Genomic DNA, 23714 nt, shown 5'->3' on the forward strand with positions numbered 1-23714 from the left:
AGAATAGAAAATAGCACAGTAGAGACAGTATTTATTGGCCACGGTGGGTGTTGAGAGACGCTGTGTGGTGTGCTTCTTTCTATGTGTGTGTGTGTGTGTGTGTGTGTTTCTGGCTGTGCTGCGTGAACAGATGGAGACGCAGTGGGCGGTGTTAAATGGAATGGCAGGAGGAGAGGGCACAAACACACACCTACACATACACACATACAGGAGGAGAGGGCACAAACACACACCTACACATACAGGAGAAGAGGGCACAAAAACACACCTACGCACACACACATACAGGAGGAGAGGGCACGGTAATTGCTCTAAGGTTGTCAGCTGGTAGCCATGTCACACACACACACACACAAACACACACACACACACACACACACACTAGGAGATGAGTGAAGCTGTATGTGTCACCGGCCTGTATCTTATTAAAGGTCACAACAATGACAAGCACCAATAAATGCCTTGTATTGTAGCACAGAATTTAATGTAATAGGTTTGTTTCCCACAGCCTGCAATTGTTAGCACACTTGTCTTGGAATACACTGAGTGTACAAAACATTAGGAACACCTTCCACCATCAGAACAGCCTCCGTTCGTCGAGGCATGGACACTACAAGGTATCGAAAGCTTTCCACAGGGATCCTTGTCCATGTTGAATCTAATGCTTCCCACAGTTATGTCAAGTTGGCTAAATGGCCATTGGGTGGTGGACCGTTCTTGATACACATGGGAAACTGTGCGTGAAAAACCCAGTAGCGATGGAGTTCTTGACACACTAAAACCGGTGAGTTTGATACCTACTACCATACCCCATTCAAAGGTACTTAAATATGTTGTCTTGCCCATTCACCCTCTGAATGGCACATATACACAATCCATGTCTCAATTGTCTCAAGGCTTAAAAAGCCTTCTTTAACCTCTACAGGATTTCCCAGGACATAGACATGTCTTTTAAGGGCAGAAAGCTTACATTCCTGTTAATCTATCTGCAGTTTCCAATTTACAGTATCTATTACAGTTAAAAAATACAATGCTATTGTTTGAGGAGAGTACACAACAACAAAAAAACTTTTTCATGGCAACTGGTTTGATACATTCACCTCTGAAGGTAAATAATGTACGTACTTACATTCAGTAATGTTGCTCTGATTTGTCATTCTGAGGGTCCCAGAGAGAAAATGTAGCATAGTTTTGTTTAATAAAATCCATTTTTATATTCAAATGTAGGAGCTGGGTTCTACAGTTTCGACCCCTGCTGTCTCTGACTCCACACCCACCCCACCCAGCCATCTAGATGTGTGAAAGTTAGTGTGTAAGCTACTGATCCATCATGTATGACATTCCTAGGAGTGTGTAAACTCACATTTTGCATTACCATATCATTGTTGTTTCTCTATAATGATTTACTTGAAAATGTATCAATTGACCAATTCGGTACATTTGGGCAGACTTGATACAAAATATTGTCCAGTATTGAAATGTGGCTCAATCTGAAATGTTGCACACACACTGCTGCCAAAATCTAAATTGCACCTAAACTGCAATAATACACTATGGTCTTTGTCTTGATGGAACAAAAAGATGATGGAACAATTTTTTTTTTGAATTGTTTGTATTATCTTTTACCAGATCTAATGTGTCATATTCTCCTACATTAATTTCACATTTCCTCAAACTTCAGTGTTTCCTTTCAAATGGTATCAAGAACATGCATATCCTTGCTTCAGGTCCTGAGCTACAGGCAGTTAAATTGGGGTATGTCATTTTAGGAAACACTAAAAAAAGTTTCTGATCCTCTCTTTCATCTACACTGACTGAAGTGTAAGGGATACTAGCTTTCACCTGGATTCATCTGGTCAGTCTATGTCATGGAAAGAGCAGGTGTTTGTAATGTTTTGTGTATACAGCAACCAACTAACAAAAGTGGTCATTGTCTACTGTGGATATTTCCAACACTTCCCCACTGTTGACCTGGTCAGTGAATGTGTGTTATTATTGCAGGATGAAGATACTATGTCTAAAGACTCACCTATCAAGGAGTCACCAGTGGACCCAGAGGGTGGTGATACTGCTGCAGAGGTAGGATATTTACCTACTACTTACAACATCTTCTAGAGCAGTGGCTCCCAACCTTTTTTAAACGGTGGCACACCTTGTTTTAAAAACAATCTAGATAAAACAGTCAAGATTAGGAAAGGTTTTGGGGCACACCTGAGCATAGGGATGTGAAGAGGTCTTCACGGGTTCAAAAAGTTAGACACGTTCCGAAATGGATCTATGGCTTTCCCACCCAACCCGATATGCATAAATATTACATTTATAAACTAAGACCCGTTCCGAATGGACCCGAGGGTAATCAGACCCATTCCGAAAAGGCTTTTGGAAAACAGAACCAAACAGACACATGACGGTTCGGATGAAAGAGACCCTACCAGATCCAAGAGTAGAAAGAGAGAGAGAAAGAAACTTCAGACTGGGCACTGCCAGCGCCATCAATAAACAGGTGATATTGGCCAAAAATTACACAGTTACTTATGTGTCCTTAAACTGCCTATAAGAAATATCAAAACAACAATTTATTGTGTTTCGATGTTAAAAACTTTATAGACTATTGTTGTATTGGTTTTTACTGTCCCAAAACCATAATTGTCCACCTGATTTGAACGCTAAATGCATCAGGGCATTGTATGCATATACAATTGAAGACGGAAGTTTACATACAGTCGTGGCCAAAAGTTTTGAGAATGACGCAAATATTAATTTCCACAAAGTTTGCTGCCTCAGTGTCTTTAGATATTTTTGTCAGATGTTACTATGGAATACTGAAGTATAATTACAAGCATTTCACAAGTGTCAAAGGCTTTTATTGACAATTACATGAAGTTGATGCAGAGTCAATATTTGCAGTGTTGACCCTTCTTTTTTAAAACCTCTGCAATCTGCCCTGGCATGCTGTCAATTAACTTCTGGGCCACATCCTGACTGATGCCAGCCCATTCTTGCATAATCAATGCTTGGAGTTTGTCAGAATTTGTGGGTTTTTGTTTGTCCACCCGCCTCTTGAGGTTTGACCACAAGTTCTCAATGGGATTAAAAGGTCTGGGGAGTTTCCTGGCCATGGACCCAAAATATCGATGTTTTGTTTCCCGGGCCACTTAGTTATCACTTTTGCCTTATGGCAAGGTGCTCCATCATGCTGGAAAAGGCATTGTTCATCACCAAACTGTTCCTGGATGGTTGGGAGAAGTTGCTGTCCGAGGATGTGTTGGTGCCATTCTTTATTCATGGCTGTGTTCTTAGGCAAAATTGTGAGTGAGCCCACTCCCTTGGTTGAGAAGCAACCCCACACATGAATGGTCTCAGGATGCTTTACTCTTGGCATGACACAGAACTGATGGTAGCGCTCACCTTGTCTTCTCCGGACAAGCTTTTTTTCCCGATGCCCCAAACAATTGGAAAGGGGATTCATCAGAGAAAATGACTTTACCCCAGTCCTCAGCAGTCCAATCCCTGTACCTTTTGCAGAATATCAGTCTGTCCTTGATGTTTTTCCTGGAGATAAGTGACTTCTTTGCTGCCCTTCTTGACACCAGAGCATCCTCCAAAAGTCTTCATCACACAATGCGTGCAGATGCACTCACACCTGCCTACTGCCATTCCTGAGCAAGCTCTGTACTGGTGGTGCCCCGATCCCATAGCTGAATCATCTTTAGGCGACGGTCCTGGAGCTTGCTGGACTTTCTTGGGTGCCCTGAAGCCTTCTTCACAATAATTGAACCGCTCTCCTTGAAGTTCTTGATGATTCGATAAATGGTTGATTGAGGTGCAATCTTACTGGCAGCAATATCCTTGGCTGTGAAGCCCTTTTTGTGCAAATCAATGATGATGGTACGTGTTTCCTTGCATGTAACCATGGTTGACAGAGGAAGAACAATGATTCCAAGCACCACCCTCCTTTTGAAGCTTCCGGTCTGTTATTTGAACTCAATCAGCATGACAGAGTGATCTCCAGCCTTGTCCTCGTCAACACTCACACCTGTGTTAACGAGAGAATAACTAACAAGATGTCAGCTGGTCCTTTTGTAGCAGGGCTGTTTTTGGGGGATTCAGTTCATTTGCATGGCAAAGGGACTTTGCAATTAATTTCAATTAATCTGATCACTCTTCATAACATTCTGGAGTATATGCAAATTGCCATCATACAAACTGAAGTAGCAGACTTTGTGAAAATTCATATTTGTGTCATTCTCAAAACTTTTGGCCACAACTATACACCACAGCCAAATACATTTCAACACAGATTTTCACAATTACTGACATTTAATCCTAGTAACAATTCCCTGTTTTAGGTCAGTTATGATCACTACTTTATTTTAAGAATGTGAAATGTCAGAATAATAAATCAAATCAAATCAAATCAAATTTTATTTGTCACATACACATGGTTAGCAGATGTTAATGCGAGTGTAGCGAAATGCTTGTGCTTCTAGTTCCGACAATGCAGTAATAACCAACAAGTAATCTAACTAACAATTCCAAAACTACTGTCTTGTACACAGTGTAAGGCAGGGGTGTCAAACTCAAATACCCAGTGGGCCAAAATGTAAAACCTGAACAAAGTCACGGGCCAACATTGAACAAATTAACCTTTTAATATGGACCCAAACAAGTTTTGCTTTAACATTGAATATGGAACAAGCATCGCTTATTACCATACAATATATAATTTAATAGTGGAGACATGCAAAATCGAATTTCAAATGAAAAAACACATCAATGGCATTCATTTATTAAATAAATAAAATTTAAATAAAAATTGTATGCCTCTTTTCTATTTGCAGCCTTCTGATTTAAATACCAAAATAAACTTTTTCCACTGGCTAATAATTTTACAAATAAAATGATAATAAATCAATCAACCATTCAAGCCCATGCCTTGTAGCAAGAAAAAGTGCATAAAGAAAACGTTAATTATTGCACACTGGTCTAATCTGATGTGCCCAAGCCAGATACCTGGCATCTCTTCTTGGATGCTAGTTCATCAATGTCTGGGCTCAAGCTCTGAGCTGAAGAAATCCTCAGTATCGAGCGAAGATGTTCATCAGTCAGACGTCTCCTGTGAGTTGTTTTGGTCATCTTCATCGAGGAGAAAAGTTGCTCGCATAGATAAGTGCTGCCGAACATGGAGAGCATCTGAGCAGCTTGGGTGCGGAGCTGAGGCATTGTGTCAGGGATGAACCGTGGAAACTGTGCGGCGCCCACAGCATCATACTGACTTCAGCGTGTCGTTGCACTGGAGTTCAATCAGCTCCATTTGGATGTTGGTTGGTGCATTTTCCACATCAACTGCGAAGGGATTACTAAGCAGTTCAAACTTGCATTTCTGGGCATCGAAGTCGGCTAAACTCAGAGGCGAGAACACTGAGTTTTTCAGCAAACTGTGCGCATGGGAACACGGCGGTAGAGATCTGCGCTTTTATGGATTGGCAGCAGGGAAAATGGCAAGGGTTTCCTTGCAGCATCTGATTCTCCCACAGGCACAGTTTAGTTTTGAAGGCCCTCACTGCAGCGTACATGTCTGTGATGATGCGCCCCCGCCCCTGAAGCTGCAGGTTCAGCGCATCGAGATGGCTCGAGATGTCACAGAGAAAGGCCAGCTCACACAGGAACTTTTGCTCCCGGAGCTCTGCTGTATCCTTCCCTTTGGTTTCCAGGAATTGACATATTTCCTCACGCAGCTCGAAACATCTGTTCAGTACTTTTCCTCTGCTTAGCCATCTCACCTCTGTGTGATACGGCACGTCTGCGTATTCCGAACCACACTCCTCCAGAAAAGATTTAAACTGGCGGTGATTTAGACCTTTGGCTCTTATAAAGTTAACTACCTGTGTTACTGTGGTCATAACATGTTCCATCTTTAGGGCTTTGGCACACAGTGCTTCCTGATGTATGATGCAGTGGTAAACAGTTAGCTCACCTGCACAGTTCTCTTCCCGCATCTTCTCCCGAACCATGCCCACCAGTCCACTCTTTTTACCGCACATCGCTGGCGCACCATCTGTCGTTAATCCAACGAGTTTATCCCACGGCAGCTTTATTTCAGTTACACATTTGGAAACCTCCTCAAAGATTTCCTTTCCTGTGGTTGTGCCATGCATTGATTTGAATCCTAATAGCTCCTCCGTAACACACAGATTTGAGTCCACTCCACGGATGAAGACTGACAGCTGAGCAGTATCAGATGCGTCGCAGCTCTCATCCACAGCGAGGGAGAACGCAACAAAATCTTTTCCCTTTTCCATCAGCTGGTCATACAGATTGGTGGCAAGATCACATGTGCGTTCAGCTACTGTGTTCCTGCTCAGGCTCACGTTTGAAAATGCTTGTTTTTTCTCTGGGCATACGAGGTCACAAACCTTCATCATGCACTTTTTCATGAACTCTCCCTCATTAAAGGGCCGGGCTGATTTTGCGATCTCTGCTGCCACTATATAACTAGCCTTCACAGCAGCCTCACTTTGTGATGTGGCTTTTTTAAACATATTCTGTTGTGAAACCAAACTTATGTTCATCTCTTCATGTTGCTATGACTACTGTCACAGAGGAGAGAGCGTTTCTGGGTCCTGTCCTGATTGGCGCGCGAAAACAGCAGAGCATTATGGGATTCGTAGTATTAGTGGTGAATGCGCTGTATAATACCGGCGGGCCAGCTCTAGTAGTAATTTGGTATTGTCTCGCGGGCCAAATATAATTACCCTGCGGGCCAAATTTGGCCCACGGGCCAGAGTTTGACACCCATGGTGTAAGGGGATAAAGAATATGTACATAAGGATATATGAATGAGTGATGGTACAGAGCAGCATAGGCAAGATACAGTAGATGGTATCGAGTACAGTATATACATATGAGATGAGTATGTAAACAAAGTGGCATAGTTAAAGTGGCTAGTGATACATGTATTACATAAGGATACAGTCGATGGTATAGAGTACAGTATATACGTATGCATATGAGATGAATAATGTAGGGTAAGTAACATTATATAAGGTAGCATTGTTTAAAGTGGCTAGTGATATATTTACATAATTTCCCATCAATTCCCATTATTAAAGTGGCTGGAGTTGAGTCAGTGTCAGTGTGTTGGCAGCAGCCACTCAATGTTAGTGGTGGCTGTTTAACAGTCTGATGGCCTTGAGATAGAAGCTGTTTTTCAGTCTCTCGGTCCCAGCTTTGATTCACCTGTACTGACCTCGCCTTCTGGATGATAGCGGGGTGAACAGGCAGTGGCTCGGGTGGTTGATGTCCTTGATGATCTTTATGGCCTTCCTGTGACATCGGGTGGTGTAGGTGTCCTGGAGGGCAGGTAGTTTGCCCCCGGTGATGCGTTGTGCAGACCTCACTACCCTCTGGAGAGCCTTACGGTTGAGGGCGGAGCAGTTGCCGTACCAGGCGGTGATACAGCCCGCCAGGATGCTCTCGATTGTGCATCTGTAGAAGTTTGTGAGTGCTTTTGGTGACAAGCCAAATTTCTTCAGCCTCCTGAGGTTGAAGAGACGCTGCTGCGCCTTCTTCACAATGCTGTCTGTGTGAGTGGACCAATTCAGTTTGTCTGTGATGTGTATGCCGAGGAACTTAAAACTTGCTACCCTCTCTACTACTGTTCCATCGATGTGGATAATAGTAGAGAGAATGATTTATTTCAGCTTGTATTTCCTTCATCACATTCCCAGTGGGTCAGAAGTTTACATACACTCAATTAGTATTTGGTAGCATTGCCTTTAAATTGTTTAACTTGGGTCAAACGTTTTGGGTAGCCTTCAACAAGCTTCCCACAATAAGTTGGTGAATTTTGGCCTATTCCTCCTGACAGAGCTGGTGTAACTGAATCAGGTTTGTAGGCCTCCTTTCTCCAACACGCTTTTTCAGTTCTGCCCACACATTTTCTATGGGATTGAGGTCAGGGCTTTGTGATGGCCACTCCATTACCTTGACTTTGTTGTCCTGAAGTAATTTGCCACAACTTTGGAAGTATGCTTGGGGTCATTGTCCATTTGGAAGACCCATTTACGACCAAGCTTTAACTTCCTGACTGATGTCTTGAGATGTTACTTCAATATATCCACATAATTTTCCAACCTCATGATGTCATCTATTTTGTGAAGTGCACCAGTCCTTCCTGCAGCAAAGCAACCCCACAACATGATGCTAGGCTAAACTGTGCGCTTTCCCCAAAATACTACAGTAAATAACAACAACAACTCTAGAAATCTGTGTCAGATGCTCTAGGCCAGGGCTCACCAAACCTGTTCCTTGAGAGCTATCATTCTGTAGGTTTTCACTCCAACCCTAACATGCAGACCTAACCGCACACACGCATGCGTCTGCGTGCGCCATTGCACACAAGTTGATTTTGTTCACCCACACCAGATGCGATCAGGACACGCAGGTTGAAATATTAAAACAAACTCTGATACAATTATATTAATTTTGGGAGAGGTCAAAAAGCATTAAACATTTATGGCAATTTAGCTAACTAGCTTACTGTTGTTAGCTAATTTGTCCTGGTGTACAAACATTGGGTTGCTCTTTTACCTGAAATGCACAAGGTCCTCTACTCCGACAATTAATCCACAGATATAACGGTAAACCAAATTAGTTTCTTGTCATCTCTTCTCCTTCCATCAGGCTACTTTTTCTTCTTTGGAATTTATATGGTGGTTGGCAACCAACTTTACTGCATTATTACAACTGACCGGAGTGTGGGCCATAGATCATCTTTCAACACCCACGTGGGTATATGCGCCAGCTAAGCAGACGTTTTTTTGACACACACGAGCAGTGTGGGTGCAATGATTGTATAACATGGACGTGATGCGAGCAGTGTGGTCAGCATGTAACCACCCTTTGATAAACTGAAGGGTTAGATAAAACTGGGTTTAGAGCGAAAACCTTCAGGAGGGTAACTCTCCAGGAACAGGGTTCGAGAGTCCTGCTTTGATCTTTTGTGACAATAAAATCAATATTTCAGAGTCTCAAACTGAGTCATTTGCTAGGTTTCCATCCAATTTGCGACAGATTTTCATGCAAATATTCTAAAATCTTCATCAAACAAGATGCACATTTTCCCACCAGTGGTGTTTCCATCAAACTTACTTTTAGTGGATAAAAGGCTGTGCGTTATAACGCAACGTTAGTGCACATAGGGGATGAGAGTCACGTAGTGTGCATAGATTCCCAGGTACCGAATGAAAAATATGAATGAAAAAAATAAGTTAAATGGCATACCATCGCATTTTAAAATCTACTGATGGTTTTGCCACAACAACTGTTTCGTTATATAGAAAATGTGCCCACTCTGGTCTTGGCACATGCGCTCTATCCAACAGTTCACAGATACAATGCGGGTAGGCTACCTACGTTATGAGATTAATATGGATAAGAGCGATATTATTTGTATTTGTCAAACGGCAGCCAAGCTTCGGTCATCACGTCACCAGAATAAGACTCTAGATATTTATTGGAAAGGAGCATGGATAAGAGCGATATTAGGTGACCTTGTACTTTCACCACCCCTTAAAGTTCATCATCATGTATTTAATCTGTAACCTAATAAACTGCATGCTTTCCCGAGTCTTAGTGGGAGGAACACACAACATATCATCGCATCACTCGGTTTCCACCTCCATTTCTAGCAGAATTAATTTTACAGACACAAAAAGACCCCACCATGTCGAATGAAGACATTTTCTGACTCTGTTTATAAAATTGTAATGGCATTTCATGTTTCTGTCAGACCTGTCATGACATTTTCATCCATTCAGTCAGGAAATTCCTCCATATGAAATGGTTGGATAGAAGCATGGTTAGTGCATCAGCAGTTAATGGTTTACTCCTCATTATCCTGTAACGGCTCTTGTTGGTAGAAGGAGACTAAGGCGCAGCGTGGTAGGCGTACATCGTATCTTTATTGATGACACCAAACAAAATAACAAAGTCAAAAAACGAAAGCGCACAGTTCTTTCAGGCTACAGAAACTAAACGGAAAACAAGATCCCACAACCTAATGGTGGGAAAAAGGGCTGCCTAAGTATGATCCCCAATCAGAGACAACGATAGACAGCTGTCTCTGATTGGGAACCACACTCGGTCAAAAATAAAGAAACAGAAGACATAGAATTTCCCACCTGAGTCACACCCTGACCTAACCAAACACAGAGAACAATAAGGATATCTAAGGTTAGGGCGTGACACATCCTCCCCTTTTTAGATAGTCATCCTTTTCCATGTTTCATTCATCAGATTGCTTTACATGGGTTTTTGTGTTAAATTTTTGAATTTGGCTGTTAAGATGGGTGAGGTTCCTCACAAGAAGTCCTTTGGGGTTCCATCCACCATCATCATGATCCATCAGCACTATGTGATACGATTTGTTAATTCATCTTATTTTTAACATTATGTACAAATAGGGTAATACTTTACCTTAAGTTACCCTAATACCTATGTAACTACACATTAGGTGACCCTTGTATTTAATTTTTGCATTGTCTCTATGCACACTCACAGGACTCTAAACACTCACGCACACTGACACTCCAACACTCACACGTTTTTCCTGACTCTACAAACACGTACTGACATACAATCAAAATGGTCCACCACCCAAAGGACATCCAGCCAACTTGACACAACTGTGGGAAGTACTGGAGTCAACATGGGCTAGAATCCCTGTAAAGTGCTTGCGATACCTTGTAGAGGCCGTCATAGTAAATAAGAATTTGTTCTTAACTGACTTGCCTAGTTAAATAAAGGTAACTTTTTTTAAAGAAATAGAGTCCATGCCCCGACACATTGAGGCTGTTCTGAGGGCAAAAGGAAGTGCAACTCAATATTAAGGTGTTCCTAATGTTTTTTACACTAATGTTTTGTACGCTGCTGTTGATCATATATCCTGATACCTAATCACCTTACACCTATACATGTCTACCTCTATCACTTCAGTATTCCTGCACATTGTAAATATGGTATTGGAACTGACCCTGCATATAGCTTCTTACTTTCTGGTGCTCTTCTTATTTCTTATTTTTATTTATTGTGTGTTTTTGTTCTACCTTGTGTTATTTTTAGTGCTACGTTGATATTGATTACTGCATTGTTCTGTTTGGAGCTTGCAAAAAAGGCTTTCCACTGTACTTGTGCACGTGACATTAAAACTTGAAACGTGAAATATCTGTAGTGACATTGTATTAACATGTACTTACATAGTAACTGCTTTCTACACGGTAATAGAGTTTAGTGTTATCAGTTGTTACACAAGTGGTAAAATAATTTCATAATAATTCTAAAAGTAACCTCTCCCCCATCTGTACTTGCAGGAGGATTCCGATGGCTATTAGAAGTACAGCACTGTCAAGTGCCTCATCTCAGAACATTCCAGAACTACTGTAACAATCCAGAATCAACTATCAAAACATTCCATGTCACCCTGCCAAGTCCGGTTGTGCCTCGTTGTGTTCCTTAATGGAGTCTGTACCGTGCGTGTGTGTATGACTCTGTGTGTGTATCTATTAGTGTGTGTGTAACGTGTGTATGGGTGTGTCTTAATGCTTCGTGGGTGTACGCCAGTGTGTGTGTGTGTGGGTCAGTGTGTGTCCTGGAGTCTCCGTCAGTCAGTCCTGAGTGGGGTCTATACGCCCATCTTCAGTAACTCCCTCCCACTAAGGCAGCCACCTGGACACAGAAGGGACTACCTTTATGTTCTGTCTATCTGTTCTGTCTATCTGTCTGTGAAGTAAATACAAATACTGTAAACAGGACGGTGTCCGCCCACTCTGCTCCGAGGGTGGGAAAACGCATGTTTTTTTGGTGATGACATGTCACTTCCTTATGTTATAAAATAAATTAAACCAAGACAAATATGATTATTCATGTTCTGAATTGTTCAGTGGAGCCTTTCTCTAACATATCACTAATGATATCCATGAAGTCGGATTTCCTAACCTAATACAGCCAATAATAAGCACCGCACTCTGTTGACATAGCAAGTTTCTCGTAACAACTTGAGGATTTTACATTTGTTTGGTGGTCGGCTTTGAAAATAAAAAGCTTGGTATACGCTTAGTGCTCTGTTGACATTTCACAGATGTACATTTGTTTTTGTGGGAAATCCCCAAAAATTATAAAAGTAATTTTGAATTAATATGAAGCGTACACTAAAATATGAAAACATGTCTCAAAATCAATATCCATCTTATCTTGATTGTTTTAAGTCCTGCGGATTCGAGAAGAATGACGACGAGTTCAACGGAAAAGTGAGCCTGTCAGGTAGCCAGTAGCCTTAATTCTTGCACAAAATCCAACCTAGCTGATTTTGATGAAGTTTTCCAGATTTTCCCCGATTTTTTTTTTTTACCCCTTTTTTCTCTGGCCTCCACTGATTTAGTCACCCTAATTCTAGCCATCCTAGAAGGGTAATAACTCCAATAACTTTTGAACGGAGTATAATTGAGACATTTGTACCATCCTTCTATCTACACAATTAACATTATTTTTACCCATTGGTCAAAAGATGGGTTTTTGATTGGACACCCGAGATATAAACTCAGCAAAAAAAGAAACGTCCTCTCACCGTCAACTGCGTTTATTTTCAACAAACTTAACACTTGTAAATATTTGTATGAACATAAGATTCAACAACTGAGACATAAACTGAACAAGTTCCACAGACATGTTGTCACGATCGTCGTATTAAGTAGACCAAAGCGCAGCGTGGTGTGAATGCATGATTTAATGAAAAGATGGAAAAAACACGAAGGACACTCAAACTAACTAACAAACAAACAAACAAACTAACAAACTAACTAACTAACTAACTAACTAACTAACTAACTAACTAACTAACTAACTAACTAACTTGACTGCTAAAGAAACACTGTGCTAACAAGCAACATAACATAGACAATAACCCACGAACCCAAACTGGAAAATGGCAAACTAAATAGGTTCCCCAATCAAATCAAATCAAATTCTATTTGTCACATACACATGGTTAGCAGATGTTAATGCGAGTGTAGCGAAATGCTTGTGCTTCTAGTTCCGACGATGCAGTAATAACCAACGAGTAATCTAACTAACAATTCCAAAACTACTACCTTATACACACAAGTGTAAAGGGATAAAGAATATGTACATAAAGATGTATGAATGAGTGATGGTACAGAGCGGCATAGGCAAGATGCAGTAGATGGTATCGAGTACAGTATATACATATGAGATGAGTATGTAAACAAAGTGGCATAGTTTAAAGTGGCAAGTGATACATCTTTACATTAGATGATATAGAGTACAGTACATACATATACATATGAGATTAATAATGTAGGGTATGTAAACATTATATTAAGTAGCATTTTTTAAAGTGGCTAGTGATATATTTTACGTCAATTCCCATCAATTCCCATTATTAAAGTGGCTGGAGTTGAGTCAGTGTGTTGGCAGCAGCCACTCAATGTTAGTGGTGGCTGTTTAACAGTCTGATGGCCTTGAGATAGAAGCTGTTTTTCAGTCTCTCGGTCCCAGCTTTGATGCATCTATACTGATCTCGCCTTCTGGATGATAGAGGGGTGAACAGGCAGTGGCTCGGGTACTGACCTCGCCTTCTGGATGATAGAGGGGTGAACAGGCAGTGGCTCGGGTACTGACCTCGCCTTCTGGATGATAGAGGGGTGAACAGGCAGTGGCTCGGGTACTGACCTCGCCTTCTGGATGATAGAGGGGTGAACAGGCAGTGGCTCGCTCGGGTACTGACCTCGCCTTCTGGATGATAGAGGGGTGAACAGGCAGTGGCTCGGGTACTGACCTCGCCTTCTGGATGATAGAGGGGTGAACAGGCAGTGGCTCGGGTACTGACCTCGCCTTCTGGATGATAGCGGGGTGAACAGGCAGTGGCTCGCTCGGGTACTGACCTCGCCTTCTGGATGATAGAGGGGTGAACAGGCAGTGGCTCGGGTACTGACCTCGCCTTCTGGATGATAGAGGGGTGAACAGGCAGTGGCTCGGGTACTGACCTCGCCTTCTGGATGATAGAGGGGTGAACAGGCAGTGGCTCGCTCGGGTACTGACCTCGCCTTCTGGATGATAGCGGGGTGAACAGGCAGTGGCTCGCTCGGGTACTGACCTCGCCTTCTGGATGATAGAGGGGTGAACAGGCAGTGGCTCGGGTACTGACCTCGCCTTCTGGATGATAGCGGGGTGAACAGGCAGTGGCTCACTCGGGTACTGACCTCGCCTTCTGGATGATAGAGGGGTGAACAGGCAGTGGCTCGGGTACTGACCTCGCTTCTGGATGATAGAGGGGTGAACAGGCAGTGGCTTGGGTACTGACCTCGCCTTCTGGATGATAGAGGGGTGAACAGGCAGTGGCTCGGGTACTGACCTCGCCTTCTGGATGATAGAGGGGTGAACAGGCAAATCAAATCAAATCTAATTTTATTTGTCACATACACATGGTTAGCAGATGTTAATGCGAGTGTAGCGAAATGCTTGTGCCTCTAGTTCCGACAATGCAGTAATAACCAACAGGTAATCTAACTAACAATTCCAAAACTACTGTCTTATACACAGTGTAAGGGGATAAAGAATATGTACATAAGGATATATCAATGAGTGATGGTACAGAGCAGCATAGGCAAGATACAGTAGATGGTATCGAGGACAGTATATACATATGAGATGAGTATGTAAACAAAGTGGCATAGTTAAAGTGGCTAGTGATACATGTATTACATAAGGATGCAGTCGATGATATAGATGAGATGAGATGAATAATGTAGGGTAAGTAACATTATATAAGGTAGCATTGTTTAAAGTGGCTAGTGATATATTTACATCATTTCCCATCAATTCCATTATTAAAGTGGCTGGAGTTGTGTCAGTGTCAGTGTGTTGGCAGCAGCCACTCAATGTTAGTGGTGGCTGTTTAACAGTCTGATGGCCTTGAGATAGAAGCTGTTTTTCAGTCTCTCGGTCCCAGCTTTGATGCTCCTGTACTGACCTTGCCTTCTGGATGATAGCGGGGTGAACAGGCAGTGGCTCGGGTGGTTGATGTCCTTGATGATCTTTATGGCCTTCCTGTGACATCGGGTGGTGTAGGTGTCCTGGAGGGCAGGTAGTTTGCCCCCGGTGATGCGTTGTGCAGACCTCACTACCCTCTGGAGAGCCTTACGGTTGTGGGCGGAGCAGTTGCCGTACCAGGCGGTGATACAGCCCGCCAGGATGCTCTCGATTGTGCATCTGTAGAAGTATGTGAGTGCTTTTGGTGACAAGCCAAATTTCTTCAGCCTCCTGAGGTTGAAGAGGCGCTGCTGCGCCTTCTTCACGATGCTGTCTGTGTGAGTGGACCAATTCAGTTTGTCTGTGATGTGTATGCCGAGGAACTTAAACATTGCTACCCTCTCCACTACTGTTCCATCGATGTGGATAGGGGGGTGTTCCCTCTGCTGTTTCCTGAAGTCCACAATCATCTCCTTAGTTGACGTTTGTTGACGTTGAGTGTGAGGTTATTTTCCTGACACCACACTCCGAGGGCCCTCACCTCCTCCCTGTAGGCCGTCTCGTCGTTGTTGGTAATCAAGCCTACCACTGTTGTGTCGTCCGCAAACTTGATGATTGAGTTGGAGGCGTGCGTGGCCATGCAGTCGTGGGTGAACAGGGAGTACAGGAGAGGGCTCAGAACACACCCTTGTGGGGCCCCAGTGTTGAGGATCAGCGGGGTGGAGATGTTGTTGCCTACCCTCACCACCTGGGGGCGGCCCGTCAGGAAGTCCAGTACCCAGTTGCACAGGGCGGGGTCGAGACCCAGGGTCTCGAGCTTGATGACGAGCTTGGAGGGTACTATGGTGTTGAATGCCGAGCTGTAGTCGATGAACAGCATTCTCACATAGGTATTCCTCTTTTCCAGATGGGTTAGGGCAGTGTGCAGTGTGGTTGAGATTGCATCGTCTGTGGACCTATTTGGGCGGTAAGCAAATTGGAGTGGGTCTAGGGTGTCGGGTAGGGTGGAGGTGATATGGTCCTTGACTAGTCTCTCAAAGCACTTCATGATGACGGAAGTGAGTGCTACGGGGCGGTAGTCGTTTAGCTCAGTTACCTTAGCTTTCTTGGGAACAGGAACAATGGTGGCCCTCTTGAAGCATGTCGGAACAGCAGACTGGTATAGGGATTGATTGAATATGCCCGTAAACACACCGGCCAGCTGGTCTGCGCATGCTCTGAGGGCGCGGCTGGGGATGCCGTCTGGGCCTGCAGCCTTGCGAGGGTTAACACGTTTAAATGTCTTACTCACCTCGGCTGCAGTGAAGGAGAGTCCGCATGTTTTCGTTGCAGGCCGTGTCAGTGGCACTGTATTGTCCTCAAAGCGGGCAAAAAAGTGATTTAGTCTGCCTGGGAGCAGGACATCCTGGTCCGTGACTGGGCTGTATTTCTTCTTGTAGTCCGTGATTGACTGTAGACCCTGCCACATGCCTCTTGTGTCTGAGCCGTTGAATTGAGATTCTACTTTGTCTCTGTACTGACGCTTAGCTTGTTTGATAGCCTTGCGGAGGGAATAGCTGCACTGTTTGTATTCGGTCATGTTACCAGTCACCTTGCCCTGATTAAAAGCAGTGGTTCGCGCTTTCAGTTTCACGCGAATGCTGCCATCAATCCACGGTTTCTGGTTAGGGAAGGTTTTAATCGTTGCTATGGGAACGACATCTTCAACGCACGTTCTACGAAACATGTCCCAGTCCACGTGATGGAAGCAGTCTTGGAGTGTGGAGTCAGCTTGGTCGGACCAGCGTTGGACATACCTCAGCGTGGGAGCCTCTTGTTTTAGTTTCTGTCTATAGGCAGGGATCAACAAAATGGAGTCATGGTCAGCTTTTCCGAAAGGAGGGCGGGGTAGGGCCTTATATGCGTCGCGGAAGTTAGAGTAACAATGATCCAAGGTTTTTCCACCCCAGGTTGCGCAATCGATATGCTGATAAAATTTAGGGAGTCTTGTTTTCAGATTAGCCTTGTTAAAATCCCCAGCTACAATGAATGCAGCCTCCGGATAAATGGATTCCAGTTTGCAAAGAGTCAAATAAAGTTAGTTCAGAGCCATCGATGTGTCTGCTTGGGGGGGGATATATACGGCTGTGATTATAATCGAAGAGAATTCTCTTGGTAGATAATGCGGTCTACATTTGATTGTGAGGAATTCTAAATCAGGTGAACAGAAGGATTTTAGTTCCTGTATGTTTCTTTCATCACACCATGTCTCGTTAGCCATAAGGCATACGCCCCCGCCCCTCTTCTTACCAGAAAGATGTTTGTTTCTGTCGGTGCGATGCATGGAGAAACCCGCTGGCTGCACCGCCTCCGATAGCGTTCCTCCAGTGAGCCATGTTTCCGTGAAGCAAAGAACGTTACAGTCTCTGATGTCCCTCTGGAATGCTACCCTTGCTCGGATTTCATCAATCTTGTTGTCAAGAGACTGGACATTGGCGAGAAGAATGCTAGGGAGTGGTGCACGATGTGCCCGTCTCCGAAGTCTGACCAGAAGACCGCCTCGTTTCCCTCTTTTTCGGAGTCGTTTTTTTGGGTCGCTGCATGGGATCCATTCCGTTGTCCTGGGTGAAAGGCAGAACACAGGATCCGCAGGATCCGTGTCGCGAAAAACATATTCTTGGTCGTACTGATGGTGAGTTGACGCTGATCTTATATTCAGTAGTTCTTCTCGACTGTATGTAATGAAACCTAAGATGACCTGGGGTACTAATGTAAGAAATAACACGTAAAAAAACAAAACACTGCATAGTTTCCTAGGAACGCGAAGCGAGGCGGCCATCTCTGTCGGCGCCGGAAGTACAAGAGACAACGATAAACAGCTGCCTCTGATTGGGAACCAATCCAGGCCACCATAGACCTACAATAGGCCTAGACTAGGGACACACACATAGACATACAAAACCCTAGATGAGACAAAAACACACATACCACCCTCGACACACCCTTACCTAACCAAAATATATAAAGAAAACAAAGAATACTCAGGTCAGGGCGTGACACGTGACTAACAGAAATTTTATAATGTGTCCCTGAACAAAGGGGGGGTCAAAATCAAAAGTAACAGTCAGTATCTGGTGTGGCCACCAGCTGCATTAAGTACTGCAGTGCATCTCCTCCTCATGGACTCTACCAGATTTGCCAGTTCTTGCTGTGATATGTTATCCCACTTTTCCAGAAAGGCACGTGCAAGTTCCAGGACATTTCTGGGGGGAATTGGCCCTAGCCCTCACCCTCCGATACAAGAGGTCCCAGAAGTGCTCAATGGGATTGAGATCTATGGGCTCTTCGCTGGCCATGGCAGAACACTGACATTTCTGTCTTGCAGGAAATCACGCACAGAACGAGCAGTATGGCTGGTGGCATTGTCATGCTGGCTGGTGTGGCTGAGTATGGCTGGTGGCATGTCAGGATGAGCCTGCAGGAAGGGTACCACAGGAGGATGTCTCCCCTGTAACGCACAGCAAAGGATGTCTTCCCTGCATTGACAACAAGCTCAGTCCGATGATGCTGTGACTAACCGCCCTAGACCATGGCGGATGCGCCACCTCCAAATCGATCCCGCTCCAGAGTACAGGCCTCGGTGTAACGCTCATTCCTTTGACGATAAATGCGAATCCAACCATCACACCTGGTGAGACAAAACCGCGACTCGTCAGTGAAGAACACTTTTTGCCAGTCCTGTCTGGTCCAGAGAGTGGGTTTGTGCCCATAGGCGCCGTTGTTGCCGGTGATGTCTGGTGAGGACCTGCCTTCCAACAGGTCTATAAGCCCTCAGTCCAGCCTCTCTCAGCCTATTGCGGAGAGTCTGAGCACTGATGGAGGAATTGTGTGTTCCTGGTGTAACTCGGGCAGTTGTTGTTGCCATCCTGTACCTGTGTGATGTTCGCATTTACCGATCCTGGGCAGGTGTTGTTACACGTGGTCTGCCACTGCGAGGACGATCAGCTGTCCGTCCTGTCTCCCTGTAGCTCTGTCTTAGGCGTCTCACAGTACGGACATTGCATTTATTGTCTCATCTGCAGTCCTCATGCCTCCTTGCAGCATGCCTGCAGATGAGCAGGGACCTTGCAACCTTTCTTTTGGTGTTTTTCAGAGTCGAGTCAGTAGAAAGACCTCTTTAGTGTCCTAACTTTTCATAACTGTGACCTTATTTGCCTACTGTCTTTAAGCTGTTAGTGTCTTAACAACCGTTCCACAGGTGCATGTTCATTAATTGTTTATTGAACAAGCATGGGAAACAGTCCTTTACAATTAAGATCTGTGAAGTTATTTGGATTTTTACAAATTATCTTTGAAAGACAATGTCCTGAAAAAGGGACGTTTCTTTTTTTGCTGAGTTTAGTGTACTGTGATAAACCACTGACAGTCCTGCACAGATGCGATCACTATATGCGGAGTACACTGTATTACAATTTATGAAAAAGCACATAAGTGTCTATAACAATTAACTATATGAATTTGAAAGGAAGTATACTTTATTTTTGTGTGTACTGCTGTGCTATATGCGGTATTTGTGAATTTATGAACTTGTATTTTTATGTTCTCACTCTGCAGATTAGTAAAATACCAGGTGGTTTGAAACATACCAGCATGGAACCAAAACATTCAACTAACTGTGACAAGGAGTTTAGTTACATTTGTTAAATGTTGAATAAGGTATAACATGTCTTTATTTCTTAGTTTGTCTTATTACATCTATTCAAAAAAGGTGTGTTTGCCTCAGAAATAGAATGCCTAGAAAGTATACTGCTCAAAAAAATAAAGGGAACACTAAAATAACACATCCTAGATCTGAATGAATGAAATATTCTTATTAAATACTTTTTCTTTACATAGTTGAATGTGCTGACAACAAAATCACACAAAAATTATCAATGGAAATCAAATGTATCAACCCATGGAGGTCTGGATTTGGAGTCACACATTAAAGTGGAAAACCACAGGCTGATCCAACTTTGATGTAATGTGCTTAAAACAAGTCAAAATGAGGCTCAGTAGTGTGTGTGGCCTCCACGTGCCTGTATGACCTTCCTACAACGCCTGGGCATGCTCCTGATGAGGTGGCGGATGGTCTCCTGAGGGATCTCTTCCCAGACCTGGGCTAAAACATCTGCCAACTCCTGGACAGTCTTTGGTGCAACGTGGCGTTGGTGGATGGAGTGAGACATGATGTCCCAGATGTGCTCAATTGGATTCAGGTCTGGGGAATGGGCGGGCCAGTCCATAGCATCAAAGCCTTCCTCTTGCAGGAACTGCTGACACACTCCAGCCACATGAGGTCTAGCATTGTCTTGCATTAGGAGGAACCCAGGGCCAACCGCACTAGCATATGGTCTCACAAGGGGTCTGAGGATCTCATCTCGGGAACCTAATGGCAGTCAGGCTACCTCTGGCGAGCACATGGAGGGCTGTGCGGCCCCCCAAAGAAATGCCACCCCACACCATGACTGACCCACCGCCAAACCGGTCATGCTGGAGGATGTTGCAGGCAGCAGAACGTTCTCCATGGCGTCTCCAGACTCTGTCACGTCTGTCATGTGCTCAGTATGAACCTGCTTTCAACTGTGAAAAGCACAGGGCGCCAGTGGCGAATTTGCCAATCTTTTCTGGCAAATGCCAAACGTCCTGCACGGTTTTGGGCTGTAAGCACAACCCCCACCTGTGGACGTCGGGCCCTCATACCACCCTCATGCAGTATGTTTCTGACTGTTTGAGCAGACACATGCACATTTGTGGCCTGCTTGAGGTCATTTTGCAGGGCTCTGGCAGTGCTCCTCCTTGCACAAAGGCAGAGGTAGCAGTCCTGCTTCTTGGTTGTTGCCCTCCTACGGCCTCCTCCACGTCTCCTGATGTACTGGCCTGTCTCCTGGTAGCGCCTCCATGCTCTGGACACTACGCTGACAGACACAGCAAACCTTCTTGCCACAGCTCGCATTGATGTGCCAACCTGGATGAGCTGCACTACCTGAGCCACTTGTGTGGGTTGTAGACTCCATCTCATGCTACCACTAGAGTGAAAGCACCGCCAGCATTCAAAAGTGACCAAAACATCAGCCAGGAAGCATAGGAACTGAGAAGTGGTCTGTGGTCTCCACCTGCAGAACCACTCCTTTATTGGGGGTGTCTTGCTAATTGACTATAATTTCCACCTGTTGTCTATTCCATTTGCACAACAGCATGTGAAATTTATTGTCAATCAGTGTTGCTTCCTAAGTGGACAGTTTGATTTCACAGAAGTGTGATTGACTTGGAGTTACATTGTGTTGTTTAAGTGTTTATTTTTTGAGCAGTGTGACTGGGAAATTCATTGGTACACTCAATATGGCTGATCTGTATTGAGGAATGCCATTCTAGGGATTCTATTTCTATGTTTTGCCTGCATGCTCATTGTAAAAGTACAGTATTAGTATGTAACAGGAGAGCCAACTTCAGTCTTTTCCAACACCGACTCCGCCCGACTGTCTCAGCAGGATCTTAAAAGAAAATTCCAAAACGCATCACAACCATCATACTGTGACACTTTCTGTATTTTGAAAGTTCTATATCTTGAAAACTTGATTGCTGACATCCAAAACATTTTGGGACTACACCAACAGTGGACTAATGAAGCAAACACCAAAATTACATTTTTGAGTGGTATTTTTCTTTAAAAATCAAATGCAGCTGTTTTTATCTCTATCAAAGCATTTCTCTGTAACAATTAAGTACCTTACTGTGATTGCTTTCAATTAAAATGGTCAACAATAAATCAAAATAGCGTCTTAGCAAAGAGCAATTTCCCAAGCAAGAATGTTGCTAGGACTTTTCTAGGAGTGGTCTTAAGTGGGGAGGAGAAAACTCGCTATTAATGGCATTGGTTTGAAACTCTTATTGGTCTATTAACTAATTTACCACCTGGTGATGTCACCAGGCAGGCCAAAACTCCATCCCACCAAAACAGGCTGAAGTCTCAGGTGGTCTTTTCAAACAGCTGTAACACTAAAAGGGCATTAACACAACTTCACAGTTTTATTCCAACGATTGTGGAAATACGACTTTGGCTATTTGCATTTAGAAACGCCCCCGATTAAGCATAATATGGTCAGAATCATCCCTTTAAAGCCCATTGGGAATATACAACGCCATACCATGAAATAGCCTACAATGGTGCAAAAGAGACTGAAATACATAGCGGTGCTAGTGTCAGAAAGTACGACCAAAAGGTTCGCTCATGTGGTTTGACCAGTAAAAACAGCTACAAAAAGAGGACCAATGGGACAATTCAAGTTGCTTTAGCAATGGCAAAAGAGTAGGCAACAAACCAATAAGCCATCCATCCTCAACAGCTCCCTCTAGGTCTTTTTTTCCTTCACATTTTCAAACAGTCCATTTATATTTTCCAACAGGGCTATAAGTGTGGGTGAGGTGTTTTTCTTGCCTGAGTAGCCTCGTGTCACTGCCAAAAATAAAATTGAATAATCTAGTGTTCAGCGAAATAACAACACAATGTCAAATACAAGTAGCCTAGTCAAATAATTAACATCCAATCACATTAACTGTTACTCTCTCGCGGGAATTCTACTAACATGAGCAGCCAAACGTAGATGCTGCTCATGTTGGTATCTGTACTGATGGCGCAAAAGCCATGACAGGGAGACATAGTGGAGTGGTAACGCACACGTGTGCAAGCAGTTGCTCCCGACGCCACTTGGGTACACTGCAGCATCCACCTAGAGGCTCTTGCTGCCAAGGGAATGCCTGACAGCTTGAAAGATGTTTTGGACATTACAGTGAAAATGGTTAACTTTGTTAAAGCAAGGCCCCTGAACTCTCGTGTATTTTCTAAATTATGCAATGACATAGGCAGCAACCATGCAATGCTTTTACAACATGCAGAAGTGCGTTGGTTATCAAGTATTGACACTTATTTTTTTTACATTGAGAGAAGAGCTTAAAGTTTACTGACCATAGTTTTCACTTGTCTGACCGCTTGCATGATGACAAGTTTCTCACACGACTGGCCTCTGGGTGATGTTTTTTCTCACCTGAATGATCTGAATCTAGGATTACAGGGATTCTTCGCAACTATATTCAATGTACGGGACAAAATTGAGGCTATGATTAAGAAGTTGGAGCTCTTTTCTGTCTGCATTAACAAGGACAACACACAGGTCTTTCCATCTAGAGTTAGCCATCCCCGAGACTGGGTGTGGTAACTAATATGTCTACAGTTTAGTAAAGATGCAGAGACCCACCTGTTTTGAGCCACAACATTTTTCAATTTGTTGGGGTTGCCTGTTTTGCATGTTATTTTGGCATTAATACTTGTCACATATCAGTTTAAAAACAATGTAAAAAAGCTTTAATAAAAAATCATTGAGTTGCTGAAAAGAGCCCGTTGCTAAAAATCCAAGGGTGGATTGCACTTGGATCTGCACCTGAATGACACGTTTTAGTCTTTTTAAGATAGGTGTTAAATCCTCACAATAATCCTGTAAGAGTGGTTTTAGGAAAAGACATGACAAGCCAATATCTACTTTCTGCCTGGGCCACTCAAGGACATTCAGAGACTTGTCCAGAAGCCACTCCTGACTTGTCTTGGCTGCTTGGCTGTGTGCTTAGGGTTGTTGTCCTGTTGGAAGGTGAAC

At 43.6% G+C, this 23714-nt stretch overlaps 1 protein-coding gene across 6 annotated transcripts in view; it reads left to right on the forward strand.

The window, feature by feature from the left end:
- LOC110523967 (uncharacterized) overlaps positions 1 to 11913 on the forward strand; it is a 30594-nt gene extending 18681 nt beyond the window's left edge. For all 6 annotated transcript variants that reach the window (XM_090236656.1, XM_090236654.1, XM_090236653.1 and 3 more), the window contains 2 exons: positions 2002 to 2079; positions 11373 to 11913. In XM_090236656.1, the coding sequence (XP_090092782.1) occupies positions 2002 to 2079; positions 11373 to 11393 (99 nt within the window). In that variant the 3' untranslated portion in view covers positions 11394 to 11913. The remainder of the gene's footprint in view (positions 1 to 2001; positions 2080 to 11372) is intronic.
- Positions 11914 to 23714: the final 11801 nt, after the last annotated feature.

This window comes from Oncorhynchus mykiss, chromosome 5, assembly GCF_057628025.1.
Source record: "Oncorhynchus mykiss isolate SJ-2025 chromosome 5, ASM5762802v1, whole genome shotgun sequence".
NCBI lineage: Eukaryota > Metazoa > Chordata > Actinopteri > Salmoniformes > Salmonidae > Oncorhynchus > Oncorhynchus mykiss.